We start from the raw sequence: 18,581 nt of genomic DNA, 5'->3' as shown, positions 1-18,581 counted from the left end.
CCGACCGCACAGCTCCCGGGGCGCTCTGTCCACCCGGGGCCCCGGGTTCCCGCCCCGCACGGCCGCACTCGTACCTGCGGCCTGACCTACTCAGAAAGGTTACCTGAATGACCGAAATGAATTTTTTTAACCATGCTAAGAGTACCTTTAACAGTCTTTTTCCTTTGTTGGTTTGTTTTTGAGTGTAATTTAAAAAGAAAAGTGCTCGGACAAAAATGTGACACACAGTCAGGGAGCAAGCAAGTTTTCCAACTAAATTCTTCTAATATCTGTGTGGCCGCTTCACACTTTGAAACGTGTAGGTTTCCATAAAGCTAGAATGTCCTACACGGCCACGTGAAAGCCCCGCGCCCGACCCTCAAGGAGGAAGGGGGACGGGGAGAAACCAGGTGTCAGGGGACCAAAGCGGGAAGCAAATCGGGGACTTCCCCCAGAACTGCCTCCCGGAGGGGACAGGTGCTCAGGGGCTCTGGCAGGCGGGACCGGCCGACCTCTCCGCAGGTGGGATGGCTGAGGGGCCCGACCCGCCTCTCCCCAAGCCCTGCAGCATCCACGGGGCTCCAGCCCACAGCTCGGACTCTGTAGCTCGGCTGTGTCGTGAGCTATTTCTGGCGGGTGGCTGGGGCCGGGGGAAGCTTGGAGAGTGCCACACGACAGCGTGGGGCCTCTGTGTCTGGGCTGCAGAAAGCTCAAGTATGCATACTTAATATTGCATTTCAAAAAAAAAGAGGGAAAATTAATGAATATCTTACAGGTTAAAAAATGGTTTGCAAGATTTTGTCTTTCCTTGAGTTTCAGGTAATATATCCAAGAAATTGGGCAGAAGTAATGTATGTTGCTTTTAAGTGACCTGTTCTCTTTGCATTTGGGGAGAAAAATCACAGACATGTAGCGTAAGAATCAGTGAATGTCATTTTTCCATTGAAAATATCTTTATTTTGCACTCCTCGGAATTTCTTGACTGTTTCCCGTCTGTGTGACAGAAAAAAACGAAATAAATATATTTTTAGAACCATATCTCTTTAAGCAAAAAAATAAAAAATAAAAAGCGGTTTCTGAATTGAACTTTTTATATAAATAAAGCAAAGGCTTTTGTACACGTGGCCTGAATCGCTCCAATTTACAAACATATTTTGCTATTATGGACGAGGCCTAATCTTACATTTTTATGAGTTCTTTTAAAGTTGAGGGCAATAGAAAAAAATTACATATTTTTTAATACTTGGCATTTTACTTAATTACGTTCCCTTGATAGAGTTGCCACGAAAGAAATGAGCAAGAAACGTGGCCGAGGGCCTTTCCACGAAATCCTCCCAGAACTCCAGTGCACCCCTTGTATTTTGTATGATCACCCTGGATCCTCAGGGTCTGTTTCTGTGGATTTCTAGCTACTGTCCTCAGCCTCGCAGGGCAGTTCACGGAGGCAGGTCAACCACAGACTCTCCCGGTGCAGCCCGGAGACACCCACGGTTCTTTCTGCCTCTATGTAGAAGGTTTTTAAAAATAAGTGATTGACTTTTTTTAAAATTTTTTTTTTTCAACGTTTTTTATTTATTTTTGGGACAGAGAGAGACAGAGCATGAACGGGGGAGGGGCAGAGAGAGAGGGAGACACAGAATCGGAAACAGGCTCCAGGCTCCGAGCCATCAGCCCAGAGCCTGACGCGGGGCTCGAACTCACGGACCGCGAGATCGTGACCTGGCTGAAGTCGGACGCTTAACCGACTGCGCCACCCAGGCGCCCTAAGTGATTGACTTTTACCAGAATGAGAGAGCCTGAGACACCTTCAGATATTTTTTGCTGTAAGCTGATTCACAGGAGATGAGCTGGGTCTTTCTGCCAGCACAGCGAGGGGGGACGCTGGGCACAAGGTCACAGAGGCTGCCGCACCCAGGGTGTGTTACCGCTCAGGGCGGCGTCACCCCCAGGTAGACGGCGAAGGGCTGGCCCTGTGGGGTCAGGGGCTTAGCCACCCGCTACCCGGCAAGGGCGCCTGGGCAGCACCTTGGGGTCCCCAGGAAGAAATGCTCGTGTGCGTGGAATCCGCCCCGCACCTCACTGACGTGTCGCCAGGGGGGCAGAAGCCACAGCGGTTCACCAGTCTCAGATCACAACGTGTAGTAACATGCACTCTGATGCAGGCATCCGTTTAACTGCAAGAAAACGCCCTATTTTAGATGTCCTTCTTAATAGAACTCTTTACCAAATCCTCATATTTATTTTCAAAAGAGGGGCACAATAGTGCCTTGGAGGAGGCACTTTAAAGATGTTCTTACCAATAACGAATCGATGACACTTCAGTCGTGGGTTTGATGAGTTCCATTGCTCCCACCCGGTCTCAGGACGGGGGTTTTAGATGGGCGGGAAGACGACACTGTAACAGGTGCATGTCTTGCGGAGGGACAGATCAGGGCAGACACGAGGCTGTCACGTTCCTGGGACGTGTGCCAGTGCAAAGTCTTATGGTGTCCAGGATTATGTGTTTTAATGGAGAGACATTAAGTTGTGCTTTGACATTAGGACATACATCCTATGACCCCCATTGTGGCTGTGATCAGTGATAGTTCCTGTGTAGATCCAAACAGAATGTTTGTTTTGGTGTACATAGCTCAGTGCAGCCATGAGCACAGGGCATTCTGGGAGGTTCGGGCTCGCAGGTCTCTTTGCCGTCTTAGATCTGCAAAAGCAACAGAAACCCACACTGCTCCCACCTGAGAAGGAGTGGGTCCATGAAGTCAGAAGTCCAGGAGTTTGTGAGTGGTCCTGATGTTTTTCCAGATTTTACTTGGATTCTGCAAAACCTAAACACCTTTTAAAACATGTTAGCATGATGTTCCCATCGCCATTCTTTTTGTTAATGTTTCTTTCTTTATTTTGAGAGAGAAATAGCACTAGTGGGGGGAGGAGCAGAAAGAGAGGGAGAGAGAGAATCCCAAGCAGGCTCCGCACTGTCAGACTCGGGGCTCAAACTCACAAACCGTGAGATCATGACCTGAGCCAAAATCAAGAGTCGGGCCTAACCGACTGAGCCACCCCGGGGGCCCCGCCCCATTGCCATTTCTAAATGTCTTTTTCGGACCAATTTTTCCAGCCAGATGATAACATGCAGTAACCCCAAATCATTTTCTCCTGGTATCGCTGAGACCCCGAGGCAAATGCAAGATCCCAGATAAGGCACAAACGTTTTTGTCTCGAACATCCCCCACCCCCACTCCACCCCGGGCGGCAAGGAGAGCTCTAAGATTATCTCCGCACCCGTGCTTGCTCAGACTATCGCCACCAAAAGTCCCTTGGACTGAAAGAGAAGCGATGTGTGAAGCAAGTGTTTTATGTCACAGAACTTTGCATCTCCAAGTACAGGAACCTAAAATAGACTTGGTGCCATTGTCCCCGGGAACTGCCAGGGAGCAGGGAGGGCGGCCGACTACTCCAGCGCAGAGAACCCGTGCCTGCCTTCTGGGGAGTTTCCATGGAAACCCAGTCAATCTCTCCTGCCATTTCAAAACCCAAGCTGTGCGGCACATGCTCCTGTCTGATTCTATCCACGGGGGACTTTGATTATCCCACACGGGCCTCCTTTCATGGAAAAGATGTGCTCTTAGATGGGTAGATGCAAATCGAGTTTTGGTAAATCGATTTTACACCGCCCCATTATCAGGGGTCCTGGAGCTGGCTCGCTTGGGAAGCAAAGACCCCTTTTGTTAGGTAAATCATCACTCCCTCATTCACCGACTTCAGAAAATTGTATTTTTGAGTGCTGAGATTTCTTAAAGCTAGGAAATCAGCATGTAAATCTAGGAGTTTAAAAAAGCCTTAAAGTCTTGAGCAGCAACAGAAAAATGAACACGAAGAGCTGGTACAAGAAAGAAACCTTTCTGGGCTGCCTTACGTGGTCCGGAAGCACCACCTAAAGGTGAAAAGGCTGAATCGCCACCCCCCAAAAGCCTTGGCTGCGTCACGGGGAGCGAACAAAGAAAGGCAGCGAGCAAGGCGTCCCACGCCCCCGCCTGGCCTGGCCAAGGTCCTGGGCTGCTGCACTCGGGCTCGCTCCGCAGCCGGCGTGTGACAGGTGGAGGCCACGAGGCCGCCCTCGGTGCCCCTGCGCAGAGGTGTGGCCGGCGGGGAGCAGACTCGGGTCACAGGGCCTGAGGCAGGCCTGGGGCTCCACCCCCTCTGCCCGGCTGACGATGAAAGCCGAGAGGAGGCTTTCTGGAAACGTTTTTTCTTTCCCAACACAGCGGAAACAGGCCAAATCAATATTTTGTGTGTTGTTTTCATGGTGATAAAGGACATTTTATACGCCTCTTTTTTTATCAGATGATGCCTTTGTAAATGGCTTAAACACACAAAATCTACTCTGAAAGTCTTTCTCTCTTTTTTTATAATTAGTAAAATCTGATTTTCATTTGCATTATTTTGGTTATAATGGTTCACTTTAAATTTGAACAGAATATGTCAACCTCCTCCAGCCCTCACCAAAAAAAGGCACATTGAAAATTCTCTACTCGTGTTAAAATGAATAAATTTTAAATAAATTTGCACTGAGTGCTTAAATTAGGAAGAGTTTGAAGATTTTTTTTTAAGCAAAAAGCAAGGCCAAGTGTGTATTATTGGCTAGTAGGAAACATTTCTGTTTCTTGATACATTTTCAAAACAGAAACTTGCACGAAGATGAGCTTTTCTTAGACAGAATGAGGTTTATTGCCTTCAGACTCCCCTCCCTCCGGGCATGTTGTGGGCGGGGGCAGGGCCGGGGGGGGGGGGGGGGGGGGGTTGCGGAGAGCCGGGTGCCTGTCCACACGAAGCACCATCCATGCGAGGAACCAGGCAGTTCAGCTTGGTCACTTAAGTTATTATTTAGAAAATAAATACTTACCCATTGGCAGAATAGTCTTGCGATCAGACTTTAATCGCACACAAACAGCTGTCGCTCTAACAAAACTCAGGTCAACAGTCAGATTTCGGTGGTTGTTCTCGACACACAGATTCTGCACACACTTCATTGTTCTACCACAAGCGCATATTTTAAAACTCCTGGTTCCGAGCGTCCACACCAGCGACGTGGCAAATGTGATCCGTTTGCCTTTTTAAGCTCTCACAGCAGGGGCCGCAAACGGAACTTTAACCTGTAATATGACACGGCAAATAGCCGTTAGCACACCGTGAGAGCCGGGACGGACCCCTCTCTTAGGACTGAAGGAGATGTAGACAGACACCAAGTGTTGGCTTGTGACACCCACCGCCGTCTCCGCCCAGCATCCGGCGGTGCTGGGAGGGGGGGCGGGCAGCGGGGCCACCGCGTCCTGCTCCAGACAAGTCACTTGCTGGCCCCGTCTCAGCATCCGGTGTCCCCGGTGACTCTGAGCAGAAACCCCTCAGAAGCAGCAGACACTGGTTAAATACTTGAAATTTGTGATTTTTGTCCTTACCAGGCACTCGGGTGTTCACGGAGTGGGGGTGGGGCACAGGGCTGACCCAGGCGTGATGTTCTTACTAAGTCCCTTCACCCTTGTTGTTTTTGAGAGTTACGAGCTATCTGGAAAGAAAGAAGAATTTTTTCTTAATTTTTGTCCTCGTTTTTCACAGTCCCGGTGGCCACATGGCAACCAGAATAGCATGAGATGCAAGGTGTCTGCAGCGCGCCTGACCTTCCTTGAGACAGTGCACTTAGGACGTCATAGGAAGGGCAGTGATGGCGAAACCGTTCTTAAAGAACGCCGTGTCCCGTAGCGCAGGCCGCCACAGAGCCGGTGCAAGTCCCAGAAGGACTCTAGGGTCTGGGCTGATGGGGACTGCTGGACCAAGAGATCTGGGCTCCGTGCGGGTCAGTTAAGGTCACGGGGCTTTAAGGCAACTCCACGTGGCCTGACGCTCTGATGGAGTCCCCACGGCTCAGGCCCAGGTGCCGTCCTCACTGGACTCGGGTCAGCCAGGTGGCCCAGCTTTAATGGGAGCCCGATTTAGTCCCGGTGTTTCAAGTGTAGACAAAGAGCAGCCCTGCGCACGTCCCGCCGTGTACGAAGCTTGCTTCGTGGACGACTGCTGTGGCTGAGTCCCACTGACCCCTCCCCCCCGAGGCTCACGTGAGCAGGAGGGAAGCAGGCGGGGCGTGTCTGCAGGGGTCAGGGCTTCTGGACTCAACAGCCTCGAGCCCAAGCCCGAGGGGGTGTTCTGAGCGAGGCAGGTACCGAGGGCGTGATGCTCCGGAAAGCGTCCTTGTGCTTGGAAGGAAGAAGGTGGCCAAGGTTGGTATCTGGTGGTGCGCTAGGTGGGCACAGGTGCCCGCTCCCCGCCGCGGGGCTTCCTGCTCCACTCGTCTCTCTCTGGTAGGGAGGTGAAGCATTGAGAGTTTGCTTTCTGGATGAGTTAAGGACGTGACGTGTTGAGGGGGTCAATTTCTCTCAAGTCAACTGGCCGATCTGCATTTGTCTTTGCAGGTGCCCGACCCCCGGCTGCGACGGCTCTGGGCACATCACCGGCAACTACGCTTCTCATCGAAGGTACGTGACGAGCCCGTCCCCCTGCACGGCCCCGCTCCTTGTCCCGCCGCGCGGGCGCAGGCCTCCAGCGGGCTCTGGTGCACGCTCCGTGCCACCCGCCGATGCACCAGACGCCAGACCACCACGTGGCGCCTTCCCCGTGGGGTCTTCACGGGAGGCAAACGCTCCCGGCCCCAGACCGCCCGCCCCCCTGACGCCCCACCCATCCTGCACCTGCGTCCGCCTGTGAGAGACTCCTCGGGTCATCCAGCAGCAGCCGTTCTAAAGCAGAAGAGGACAGGGCAAAGGACCATCGCTGGCATAGAATAAGGTCCCTGGGATGGCCACTGAGAGGCAGGCGTTCCAACACCGCTGGGAGCCAGCCTCCTAAATATGAAAATCTGAGCCCCAGTAGCAGAGCTGAAGACACGACTCGTCACAGGCCCTGCTGCTCCCAAGGGGAAGGGATTGTCCAAAGGGCAGCCTGAAGTCTCCCTCCTGGGTGCCGGGCCAGGCGTTGGAAGTGACCTGAAAGAAACTCTGGAGACCTTGTGTCCACAAAAGTGGATCTAGACCTGGGGTCACCGCACCAATTTCTTGTCCTGTTCAGTGAGCAAGAACAGGCAAGGCCAAGGTCGGGACAAGGAATTCAGGAGCTAAGGCCCATCCAACGGTGGGAGGTGGTGCTGCAAATACAGAGGCTGACACTGCTGCTGGGTCACTGCATTTCCCCGCATAAAGTGGGCGGTCCCCAAGTGGATGAGCATCCGGGCTTCGGATGCACCTCCCACGAGGAAATAAAGAAGACAGGACGGAGAGGAGGGGGAGAGAGGGAAAGGGAGGGGGAGGGGGAGGGGGGGACAAGGGGGAGAGAGGAGAGAGGGGCAGAGAGGGGGACAGGGGGACGGGGGTGCAGAGGCCCCTGACAATGAGTGTTGGCCTCCGGCCACCCAGCACAGGGAGGGTGCTTGCCGGTGGATCGTGTGTTGCCCGTGGCCGCCCGGGTGGTCAGATGCCAGTGGTCGGAGCAGGGGATGCTGAGCGGCTGCCGGCCCGGTTTGGAGGAGGGCAGATGCAGCCTCCTTGTGGGGACCCCACCGCGTGCTCCGTGCTCCCCGGGCTCACTCCGGAGCACTCCTCAGCCGCTCGGATCTGTGAAAAGCACAGCTTAGGCATGGAGAACTGAACGGTGGGGTCACGGGAGGATTCCTCACACGCGTCCTCTACGCCAGGGGCACCCGCCTGGGCCCTGCGGACACTGGGGGCCGGACGGCGCCCTGCCCAGCGCACGGTGGGGCGTCTGCCCACCAGACGCCAGCACCACCGCCGCCGTGGCTCGTGATGGCTGCAGAAAGTCTCTGGACGTCACCGAATGTTTCCCGGAGCCACCCCCGAGGACCACAGGGTGGGGAGCAGGCTGGGGGGCAGCTCGGAGCCCGCCGCGGTCAGGGGAGTGCAGAGCAGGAGAAAACACCCGCAGACACACCGCCAGCGTGAAGTCACTGGTCCAGAGTGAATTCGGTGAAAGTAAGCCCTGCAGCTAAGCGGGAAACGCCAAGCACATCCTGCGCTACCCTTTAGTTCGATTTATCCTGAAGAGAAATGTCTGCGTCCGCACGTGACCACGACTCCCAGCACGAAGCGGTGTCTGCACAGCTGACAGTGGACACTTGGTGGTCACTCCACGCCCAATTGCGTGTTCCGCTAATTTCTCTTTGGGCTTGGTGACACATAATGTGTTAATTCAGTTTCCCCATTTTTATTCCCTGAGCTTCTAGGTTGGAGAGGTGGGTATTGATAGAGCACAAACCTATGAATCAAATGTCATAAAGCCCAGGTTTCCTGAAAAGCCAAGCCCGGGCACGTGAATCTGACCCGGTTCCTGGCAAAGCTGAGCACAGCCAGCGCCCCCCCGCAGGAGCGCCCCGGAAGTCCAAGAGGCGCACGGGCCCAGGCCGTCTGTCCCACTGGGTGAGGCCACCACCCGGGGAAGCGCAGACACGGCTGGCAGCTCCCTCGGGCGGCCACTGAGGAAGGAGAGGCTGGCGCGGAGCCCCCAGGCCTGCCGCTCACAAGGCCCAAACGCAAGTAGAGAACCTGCTTTCAGGGTTAACCGTCCACTGTCGCTTCCCAGGGACGCAAGGAATGTTACCGATGAGCAAACACCAGAGAAAACGTCTTTAAAACGGTGCCACAACTCAGGCAGCCGTGAGCCCACGCAGCCCTCCTGCCGTCCCGGGTCTCCCAGGAAGCAGGGGCCCAGAACGGGGGCCGTGGACGCCGAGCCCCCCTCCCTCTCCAGGGAAAGCACGCGGTCAGGCCCTGCCTGGGGCGTTGCTACGGGCCGGCCGCCCTCCTGACCGGGGCACAGAGGCCAGGTGCCCCTCTCAGCCGGGAGCCGGGGACAGTGCGCTGTCCTCCACGGCTCTCAGGGCCACGCCGGTATTAGGTGAGGTCGTGTCCTCTCGCACGGAGGAAACAGGTTCAGAGTTGGCCACCTCCCCGCCCAGAAGGGCCCCGAAAGTCACCCAGTCCCGGCTCTGGGTGGGAGAGGTTCTGGCCTGTGCACGCTCCATTTCCGTTTTCATGGTGCGATTTTCTCATCTCTGCACCAGCTCTGACGCTTCCCTGAATTCAGTACCATCCATATTTGCTGGCGGTCTCTAGGGTTCCATCAACAACAAAACAAACAAAACAAACCGGACGCCTGGAGGGCTCGGTTGGTTAAGCGTCTGACTCTTGATTTGAGCTCAGGTTCTGCTCTCGCGGTTTTTGAGTTCGAGTTCGAGCCCCTGCTTGGTATTCTCTGTCTCTCCCTCTCTCTCAAAATAAATAAACTTAAAAAAAGAAAAAAAACCAACTCAGCCCACCGTCACATGTTCTGCCTCCCTCGGTCCTCAGTGACAAGAGGGACCGCGTCTGCCAGGTGAGGCTGGAGGGGTCCACAGAGACCACGGCCCTGTCCACAAGGACAACAAGGATCCATTTCTTGAGCTGGCCCTTCCCAGGCCGGCTGTTTCCTGCCAGCGCAGCGGCCCCCCCACCCCCACCCAGCGTAGTCCCAGCACACGGTCCCGAGGAGCTCCTGATCCCTGTGACCTGCCATGGCTCACATGCAGCAAGAGCGCCAAAGCCTCGAGCTGTCACAAGCCACCACGTGACTCTGGCTCCCAAGGACAGCCTCCCAGGCTCAGAGAGCAGCTGCTCGCTTAGGGTTCCAGAATGTTCTCTGATGGCAAAGGTAGCATGTGTCGAGCACATACTATGTACCACGAGCATGGCTGTACACGTTGCCTGTGTGGTCTCGCTGTCCTATGGGACTAGTATTTGTGTCCTGACTGCACGTGAGGAAACCGCGCAAGGAGGACCCGAAAGCGGCGTTCAGAAGTAACGGGAACATCCAGGAGGGGATGGCCGCCGGCGGGCGGAAGCAACGCGGGCCGCAGGGCCCCAGATCCAAGCCAGGAAGGGCCGCGGGCGCACGCAGGCCCCCGGCTGGACACATGGTGTGGGACTGGACGCGGGTGACCGAGCACATGGCTCTCGCGCCCCTGGAACTCGAGGCTCTGCAGCCTGTGGTGGGTGGGCAGACAGCTTCCAGCACAGCGCGAGTGACACCCGCAGGGGACGGGGCCCCGCGGGCTCCCAGGGCCGGTTGTCAGAAGGGCACCCACACCCAGGAACACACCTTGAGGGATGTGCCCGCCAGCAGACGGCGGGGACAGTGGCCGCCGGAAGAGCGTGCGAGGGCACAGGCGTGTGCCAGGCGGGAGAGCCGGCAGTCACTGGGGGCGGGGCCAGCCCACAGTGCCCACGGCGAGGCATTTGGTGGTGGGCCACCAGAAGGTCCTAAATGGAGCGGCTTAAGACAGCTCGGAGCTTACGCTAGCCCGTCCCGACACGGCGTCGTGGAGGCAGAAGGGGGATGGTTCCGAAGATACGGGGGACGTAAAACCAGCAGGACCCCGGGCAAGTAAGGCCAAGGATGAGCTCAGTTCCGCCTCGGGCCAGGGAGCAGACGCCAATCCCATCCACGGAGAGGAGCACACGAGACGTGGAGGGAACTGAGGGCGAGGACTTTAACCTTTAGCGGGAATGAAGGGCGTCGCCCAAAGAGACGTGACCAGGAGTCATAGGACGCACGGCTTGAGTTTTGTCGTGGATTGCACAGGGGACTCAGGCGAGCTCTGCCGGAAGGGAAGGACGCGTGGGGAGAGGACCTGGCGGGGGCTCAGGAGCACGAGGGACGTGTGAGCTCAGGCCTCAAGCGAGGGCAGCACACAACACCGACCTCCCGGGACACAGGCCCTGCAGACGCCAAGGCTGCCGACAGGCTCGGAGGAGCTTCACCTGCAAGAGGCCAGGGGCGCCCTCCGGCTCCGGATCATGGTGACCGGAAAGAGCGCTCTTCCTGGCAAGAGATCAGAGCTGGACGGCAGTGGGGACAGCCACGGAGCGGCACACCCACTTTCCAAGTTTTTACCTTGAAACGGAGGACCAGAGGCAGCAGGAGGGAGAGGATCCGGGCACATCTCGTCTTTCCCACATTCCTATTAAAGGAGACGGTGACATAGCAGACGGGCCACGTTCCAGAGGGGTTGGGACACCTGTCAACGGAGACAGGAGGGGGCAGCGCCGGGGCCCGAAGCCCCAACCCCAACCCGCCCTCTGCCTGTGGGGTGCTGCTTCTTACCCGAGAGGAAAGGAGGGAAGATGCTGGGGGGGCAGAGCGCAGCGATGGGTGAGGGGACCCTGAGACTCAGCGTGGTCAGCCAGGACTGACCGGGAAGCAGGGCACAAGCTCAGGAACGGAGGAGGAGTGACGGGTACCCACCTGGGCCACGGCCGCGCGTCGGCACCGGACGAGTCTGCACCCGTGTGTCCCCGCGTCTCTGTAAATGGCCTACTTTCTGGTTTTTCAGTCGTTGCACAAGAGTCGCATTTATCCTGTACGTTCTCGTGCACAATCTCATATCACAGCCTATCGTTAGCCCGTGTACACGCTCATGCAAGTTAGCACATGTGCAGTTCATACACGTTGGCCCATGTGCATGATCAGACATGTATGAGTAGTTTTCTGTTCCAGCCGGAAGTCTTCCTTTAGATAAGCGTGAGCTTCTGTTTCCAAAACTTTGACGACTGAATAAAATAATCATGTTCAACTTCCTCTGCACCTTCTGCAGACTCAAAGTAAGTCTGTACTTGAGAAGAATCAGACCACCGGGTGTCATTGTCCCCACATGGCAGGGCCCGGGCAGCGGGCTGCAGACAACAGGTCGCCGAGGAAGAGACGGAGGGAGCGTGTGTTTTCTCCTCAGCGTTACCCCTTTTCTGGGCCCGCCACCCGGCCTCTCTCTGGTGTTCCCGGCCACCCAGTGCTCCCCCTCGCCAGGGGACTGACGGGGTCTAAAGACTTGGAGAGCACACGCGGGGCCGTTCCCGGAAGGTCCCTCCTCCCGGAATAATTTTGTGCTCACGGGGAGCAGCTCCAGCTTCTGGAGAAACAGAATCTGAGCAGCGACAGCGGGGAGGGACCTGCCCACGCCAGGGCGGACGCGTCCTGAGGCTGTGTCCCTTCTTTAGTCTTTCAGGTTGCCCAAGAGCAAAGAAAAGTGGCATCAGGGTGGCACAGAGCAAGGAAGACAAGGAAGACCAAGAGCCCATCAGGTGCGCGTGTGGGGCGGGCAGAGGGCGGGCAGAGGGCAGCGAGCCCTTGGGGGAGCCCAGGGGGGCGGTGGGGGCAGGCGGAGGGGACACCAGGCACCTGCAAGGCCACCTGTGGGCACCAATCCCAGAGCACACCTGCCGGTCAGGAGCACCATGTAAATAGGGAATCTCCGGCCACCTGATGCTTGGGGGAAGCGGAGCCAGGAAACGTCCCTCTGCCCCTCGGTGGGAGACGCGGTGGCGCTGGCGGGGAGAGGCAGGTGTTAGCAGTAACACCGACGGCGAATGTCCGCTGGAAACCACGTAGCCGCCCTCTGTCCGGTCCTCCGGCAGGACCTGAGAACGGCGGGCAGGCACCCCGGGCTTCCAGCACATGCTCCAGGTGTTTGCCACACACGGACGCCCGGAGCCCGGTCCCAAACTCCGTAAGGTAAACCTGGCCCTGTCTTCCTGCGATGTTCATCTCAGGGCCTTTGGAGAAAAAAGAAATTGATTAAAAAAAAAAAAAAATGAAAATTATCATAAAAATTACATAAAACGTCTCAAAGTAATCAGGTTACACTAATTTTGTAGAATGTAAACGTTGCCGTTAAAAAAACGCATGCGAAACCCGCCGGCCTGGGGCCCGTGAGGCGCGCTGAGCCGCACCTCCATGCGGTAACCGCTGGTGGTCTGCCTGCGTCCTCGGCCCCACGGCCGTCACTGCCCTGGGGAGGTTCAGGAGCGGGGTTAGCCTGCCCTTGACCTCCGGCTGCAGCCAATGATTTTCCTCCCTATTCCCCAAAAGGTACTGACGGGGTACCACGTGCCGACACCGTTGCAGGGACACCGTTCCAGGAGACTTAATTAAAATCTCTGCCTCCTGCTTAACACCCTCTCTGGCTGGAGGCTATTTTATGGCCCCGGGAGAACACAGCCAAACAGAACGCGCTTTCTAGCTCTTGAGAAAAACCACGGGTTTATACAATCGCCTTTAAAAACCAATCCTGCAATTTCTCCACCGGTGGCCTTGCATTCCTCCACCGAAAGAGCTGTGATTCTGTCCAAAAGGGGGTCTTTTCAACAGATGCCTGCGTCTCACTTGCGACATCCAACATTCCTCCCCAACGCAGACATTCTCCCCAAAACCGCCTTCCTGGGGTCAGCGGCTGACCAGGCGTTTCCACGTGAGGAATTACCTCGGCTCTCCACTAGGTGGCACTTCCAGGGCCTTTTTCTCTGTCCTTTTCCTTTGCTGGAGCAGAGCCTGATGGGTTTTCCTCAAGCCAGGTTCTTCCGACCTCGTTGTGGAGGCCACCAGGCATATGGTGGCAAGGCCATCACGTGCGTGTCTTCTGCTTCCCAGATGTCCCGTTCCTGGGTGTGACGGCCAGGGCCACATAACCGGGAAGTACGCCTCCCACCGCAGTGCGTCAGGATGTCCCTTGGCCGCCAAGAGACAGAAGGACGGATACCTCAATGGCTCCCAGTTCTCCTGGAAGTCGGTCAAGACGGAGGGCATGTCGTGTCCCACGCCAGGATGTGACGGGTCGGGCCACGTCAGCGGCAGCTTCCTCACACACCGGAGGTGAGTGGCCGCCTGTCCCGGGTCACGGCCGGCACGATGCGAGGCTCGTTTAGAAAGGAAAGGTGCAAAGGTGCCACCAACTCATGATCTCCTGAGGCAAAAAGAGGAAAACCCTGGAGTGTGTTTTGAGACGTTCGCCTCATTCCCATCTCTGTATCAGGACAGGCGTTTACCAAAGTCCTGGATCGGGATCCACAGTAAGACGCACGCTGTAACTGCACACACACGCGCATCTGTAGGTTTGTTCGTTTGGCCTAGAGACTGCAGGCAGGCCCTTCCCTCCGGGAAGGAGGATGGTTTTTAGCACAGGGACCTCATGTTGCATGCCCGGGCCAAAAGGGGATCAGGACATTTCCAGAACAGCCAATCAGCCCGTTAAGTTTTACTCGCTTAATTTTAAAAGAAATATGTGCAGTTAGGTTGTCTTAGCAGAAGAGGCCTATTCTGTTGAGTCAAATGGCACTCGGTGGGCCCTGCGGGGACGAGTCGGGGTGGGTGGTGTAGACAGATCGCAGAGGCAGTGGAATCGGTCAGGCCACGTGTCCCCAGCTTCTTGCAAAAGCAGGCTGGAGGACGCCAGGGGAAATGCGGTAAGCCGTGTCCAGGCCAGAATGAACAGAAGCCTCCATGCAAACAGGAAGGGGTCACGGCATGTGCAGGAATGTGTGGATCGGAGCCTTTCAATGCCCCTTGAAAGGAAGGTTACGGTTTCACTGTGAAAGAGAATCCTGCCGTGATAGGAACTCACACAGGGTCAGGGGACAGAGAGGAAACACGAATGGCTCTCCCTGACCGAATCTCTCAGCCTACGGCCCAAGGCCAGTGGCCTGGTGTCTCCTGGGAGAGGCTGGCCTTGATCGGAGGGGCCCCCGCAGCCCGCAGGCATTCACATGCTCGGGGCCCACACGGCGTCCGTTCTGCCTCCGTGCACAGACAGACCCCACTCCCACTACTGGGACCAGGGTCTTCGCCAAGGTCCGCTGGGACCCAGGGCAGACAGTGACCCCAAGGCGCCCCCTTTTGCCCATTTGCCCAGGTCCCCGCAGGAGCCACAGAGGGTCCCGGATGTGACCCATGACGCCCACCCAGCCTGAGGGCCACCAGCCCTGCTGCACGAGGCTGAGACTATGGCGCTGGCCACCATGACCCTGCCTCCAGAGGACCTGGGAGGGGGGACGTGTCAGGGCGCTGAGTCAGGGGCCCTGCCTTTCGTGCTCCCACAGCGGCCGAATCCTCGAGCCGTGAGCTGGCGTCTCAGTCGTCCCCGAGGAGGAAGGGGGTGTCGGCGTGCCTGTCGGCGCCGCTCTGCCCCCACAGGTGCCGGGCGCTTAAGATGCCTTTGCAGGCCCTCGGCGTCTGTGCAGGAACAGGGTGGCGGCACGCGGGTAAAGGGGACGAACAGAACCGAGCGCAGAGCTGAACTGCTGTGTGTACGTTGTGGTAAAACGCACGTCTCACCAGCGTAACTACCTTCAGGTGCACAGCTCAGTGGCAGAAAGGCCACTCAGGTTCTTGTGCAACCGTCCCACCATCTCCAGAAGCTTCTCGTGTTCCCAAACCGCAGCTCTGTCCCCAGTAACACCGACGCTGACCCCCTCCCCCAGCCCCAGCGCCCACCGTCCACCCTCCGCCTCCACGATCAGACGACTCCAGGGACATATGATGAGTGGAATCAGCCGGTATTTGTCCTTCTAGGTCTGGCCGATTTCACTGAGCACAGCGTCCTCAAGATTCACCGTGTGTAGCAGCTGTCATGATGTCCTTCCTTTTTAAGGCTGAATCACACCCTATTGTCTGTTGACCTGCAGTTTTTATCTGCTGAACAAGTGCTCATTTATTTTATCGAGTAGGCAAAATGCGATTCCCAGAAGGTGCGAGAATTGGACAGTTCCCGGGTGAGAATTGGAAAAGCGTGCGGACGTTAGCTGAGCAGAGTGTCTGAAGGCTCAGCCTTTGGAGGCTGTGGCCCCGGCCTCATGGGGTGACAGGCCAGCCGTCACCCCAAACCTTTAAGGCCTTAGCGAGGAGGAGTCTCCAGAAAGACGGCCTTGGCGCATTGAGATGTGGGGTTCCTGATACACCCCCTGTGCTGGGAAAACACAAAGTTCCCATTATCCCTCTTTTCCTCCAAAGTGTGGCAGCCTTTGTAGGTGACAAGAGATCACGTCTAATGGTGCCGGGACATAAGCACCGGGCGAGCGGGAACACGCGTCTGTGGCCTCCAGGCCCTCCGAGCCGCTCTCCCCAGTTTCCTCCTCTGGGAGGTCACAGCCCGCGGACACTCCGGGACAGGGACGGTCAGAGCCCCAGGGGCTCTGCACGTCACAGTCCCCGCTTGCCACGAAACCGTTTCGTTCATTCAAGTCTGGGAGGCAAACTCTCCACCCTGTGAGGGAGGGTGGGGGGCTCCAGCCCGTGTCCCCAGCAGAGCTCTTGTAAAGGGCATAGGAAATGTCTTCTTTTTCTTCAGGATTGGCCGAGTCTTCCTAAAACAGCAGTGTTTAGAATGAAAACCCAGATACTTTCCCATGTGAATCAGACACATTTCTATCGGGACATACTGCGAACCCTCCAGCAGTACAGGAAGCCGAAGTCGCTGTCTTCTGACGATGCGGCACAGGCCCTCGTGATCTGTAGATGCTTCTGGAGCATCCGGGACAGACCGGCTCTCCCCGTCGTCACTTTGAAGGCCAGCCGTGAGCCAAACGAGCGCTGTCACCTGAAGCAGTGGCCACACGCACCTCCCAGGGGGCCATGGAGAGGGTTCCAGAAAACCCGGATGGGGACAGCTGGGACCAAAGCCAGCCTGAGAGAGGGCAGAGGGCAGAGGGCAGGTGTCAGGGTGGGGAGTGAGGATGTGGCCACTGGTAGAAGACATTCAGGAGGGAGACACGTATCTCCCGAGGGCCCAGGATCGAGGCACGGCCTCGGGAAGAGAGAATCCACGTGTTACCAGAAGGGGAAAATGGGGGAGACAGTAAGACATTGAGGACCCAGGCCGGCTGCGGGAGGTGGGAGCCCGGCCAGGACGACGACGGGGCAAGTGGGGCAGGAGGAGGAGGGGTGGGTGGGCAGCGGACGGCGGCCCAGGGGGGCCCCGAAGGGGCGGCACGCCCTGTCCCGGCAGCCAGCAGGGTGCGGGAGGGGAAAGCAGGCAGCAGCCTGGCGCAGCCCGGGCATGGGCCCCGGGGGTGACTGGGAGCGGGGTGCAGGCGGGCAGGGAAGGGCAGGGAGGCCGGGAGGAGCCGGCTGACCCAGCGGTAGCAACACAATTCCCAGCCGGCACCCGCCGTCCCCCGACCTGGTGCCTGGGCTTCCCCCCCGGGGACCTCGCTCCCTCCCTGCCAGCCTTGCTGAGTGCCATTCCCTCCGCATCTGAGCGCCTTCCCGTTGCCTACAGCGCTCTTTCCTCCACTTCCCCACCTGCCCTACGAAGGCCTCCTCGTCCTTCAACATGATGTCGGGCTCGTCGTGCGCCAAGCAGAGTTCGAAATACCTTGCAATGTTAACCCTCGTCATCTTCATAAGAACCCATGGAATTAGGCCCCATAACGTGCCCGGTTTGTAAACATTCCTGGTCTGTAGACCAAGAACTCAGGCCACAGGAGTTAAGTACTTGTGTGTCTAAGTGACGGGGCAGGACTCGAACCCAGGCAGCCTGCCTCCTGCATTCCGGGGCCCCTCCTCGGAGCTGTGCGGCTCGCCTTCACCCTGAGCATCTGTATCCAGGTGGTGAAACAGGCCGGACTCCTCTGTCCACGCAGGGTGCCCTGTGTGTCCCGTTCCCCGGTAACTGCAGGGTCTGCCCTGCTCCGTTGCAACGGCTTCTTCCCCCTTCCACGTATCCAGGGCACCTCACTTGTCCCCGCATACCAGCATTCAGGAAACGGTCTCCCGCCTCCGTGAGTGACGGAATACGTTTTCTGAGGTGGTCAGAGCTCTGGTGAAAATAGGAGGCAGCGGGGGGCTCACTGGGTGCACCGAGCAGCCTGGCCTCCTCCGAGACAGGAACGCTTTCCAGGTGTGACGGGTCCCGAGGCAAGAGGTTCCAGCACGGTCTGGGGGTGAGGGGCATGAGGTGGAAAAGCAGGCCACAGGGAGAGAGCTCTGCCGGGGGCCCCGCTGCCTGGGGAGGCCACTGTGCATCCTGGGGCACCGGTGCAGGAGGCCGGGGGCGGGGGGGGGGGGGGGAAGGTGGGTGTCCCTAGCTGTTGAACCTGCTTCTCTGTGTGTATCCCCTCCACCTTACTGCAGTTCAAGGAACAGTGGAAGAGTCTACAGAATTAAAGTCACTAATTCAAACCCTGGAAACAAAATACGCAACCTTGGAACTAAGTCGTATCTTTCACCGGGCTTGACCAAAATGAACTTTCTTTCAAAAAGATCACACCCTAGACCCTCTTAAACTTTCCCACTTGGATCCGACAACCTGATTTATTTTATTTTCAGCTTCCTCCTAGTCCATCCCACACAGGGAGCTGGCTTTCCTCAGAATTTCACTTTGCTTGGCACTTCCCGAGAGAATTGCATTAAAAATCAGTCCCCCTGCTGAGTGCTTCCTACCGGAGTTACCTTGTACTCAGTCACCTCCCGCAACGATCTGGAGGAGGACCCAGCTCCTCCCCCACATCCATCCCGTAGGGAGACCCAGGCCATAGCATCACTAGATGCAAGGGACGCTGGGAGATGGAGTCTCCCCAAGGGACGCTGGGGGATGGAGTCTAGGAGCCCAAGAGGAGGAAAGCTCTATCCTTATCCGGCTTCCATGGGTATCGAGCAGCCCTAAATTTTTTACAAACGTACATATCACTGAGCCACGGCACCCTGAGATTCAGAGGTCAGACAACCAACACCGAGGAGGGAAGGCA

At 57.0% G+C, this 18,581-nt stretch overlaps 1 protein-coding gene and 2 long non-coding RNA genes across 25 annotated transcripts in view; 1 reads left to right on the top strand and 2 right to left on the bottom strand.

Moving 5' to 3' along the window:
- Positions 1-18,581, top strand: part of MYT1L (myelin transcription factor 1 like) — a 430,813-nt gene that overhangs the window by 388,683 nt on the left and 23,549 nt on the right. For all 19 annotated transcript variants that reach the window (XM_058682400.1, XM_058682401.1, XM_058682393.1 and 16 more), the window contains 3 exons: positions 6,438-6,500; positions 12,063-12,146; positions 13,492-13,713. In XM_058682400.1, coding sequence (XP_058538383.1) covers positions 6,438-6,500; positions 12,063-12,146; positions 13,492-13,713 — 369 coding nt within the window. The remainder of the gene's footprint in view (positions 1-6,437; positions 6,501-12,062; positions 12,147-13,491; positions 13,714-18,581) is intronic.
- On the bottom strand, positions 1,759-9,535 carry LOC131484285 (uncharacterized). 2 transcript variants are annotated; one of them, XR_009248139.1, is made up of 5 exons: positions 6,714-9,535; positions 5,430-6,323; positions 4,877-5,126; positions 2,277-2,677; positions 1,759-2,153 (listed from the first exon to the last, which is right to left on the bottom strand). It is a non-coding gene; the product is annotated as an uncharacterized LOC131484285 (long non-coding RNA). The 2 variants fall into 2 exon arrangements; XR_009248138.1 differs by lacking the exon at positions 6,714-9,535 and having other exon boundaries at positions 5,430-6,671.
- Positions 9,559-18,581, bottom strand: part of LOC131484284 (uncharacterized) — a 28,004-nt gene continuing 18,981 nt past the window's right edge. The window contains exons 3-4 of one of the 4 annotated variants that reach the window (XR_009248136.1): positions 10,963-12,617; positions 9,559-10,890 (exon numbers count right to left, since the gene is read on the bottom strand). This is a non-coding gene — a long non-coding RNA (uncharacterized LOC131484284). Of the gene's footprint in view, positions 12,618-18,581 lie in introns of all 4 variants that reach the window. The other 3 variants (XR_009248135.1, XR_009248137.1, XR_009248134.1) reach the window with 3 other exon arrangements.

Source organism: Neofelis nebulosa, chromosome 9, assembly GCF_028018385.1.
Source record: "Neofelis nebulosa isolate mNeoNeb1 chromosome 9, mNeoNeb1.pri, whole genome shotgun sequence".
In the NCBI taxonomy this organism is placed as follows: domain Eukaryota; kingdom Metazoa; phylum Chordata; class Mammalia; order Carnivora; family Felidae; genus Neofelis; species Neofelis nebulosa.
This window is presented reverse-complemented; position numbering and strand designations above follow the sequence as displayed.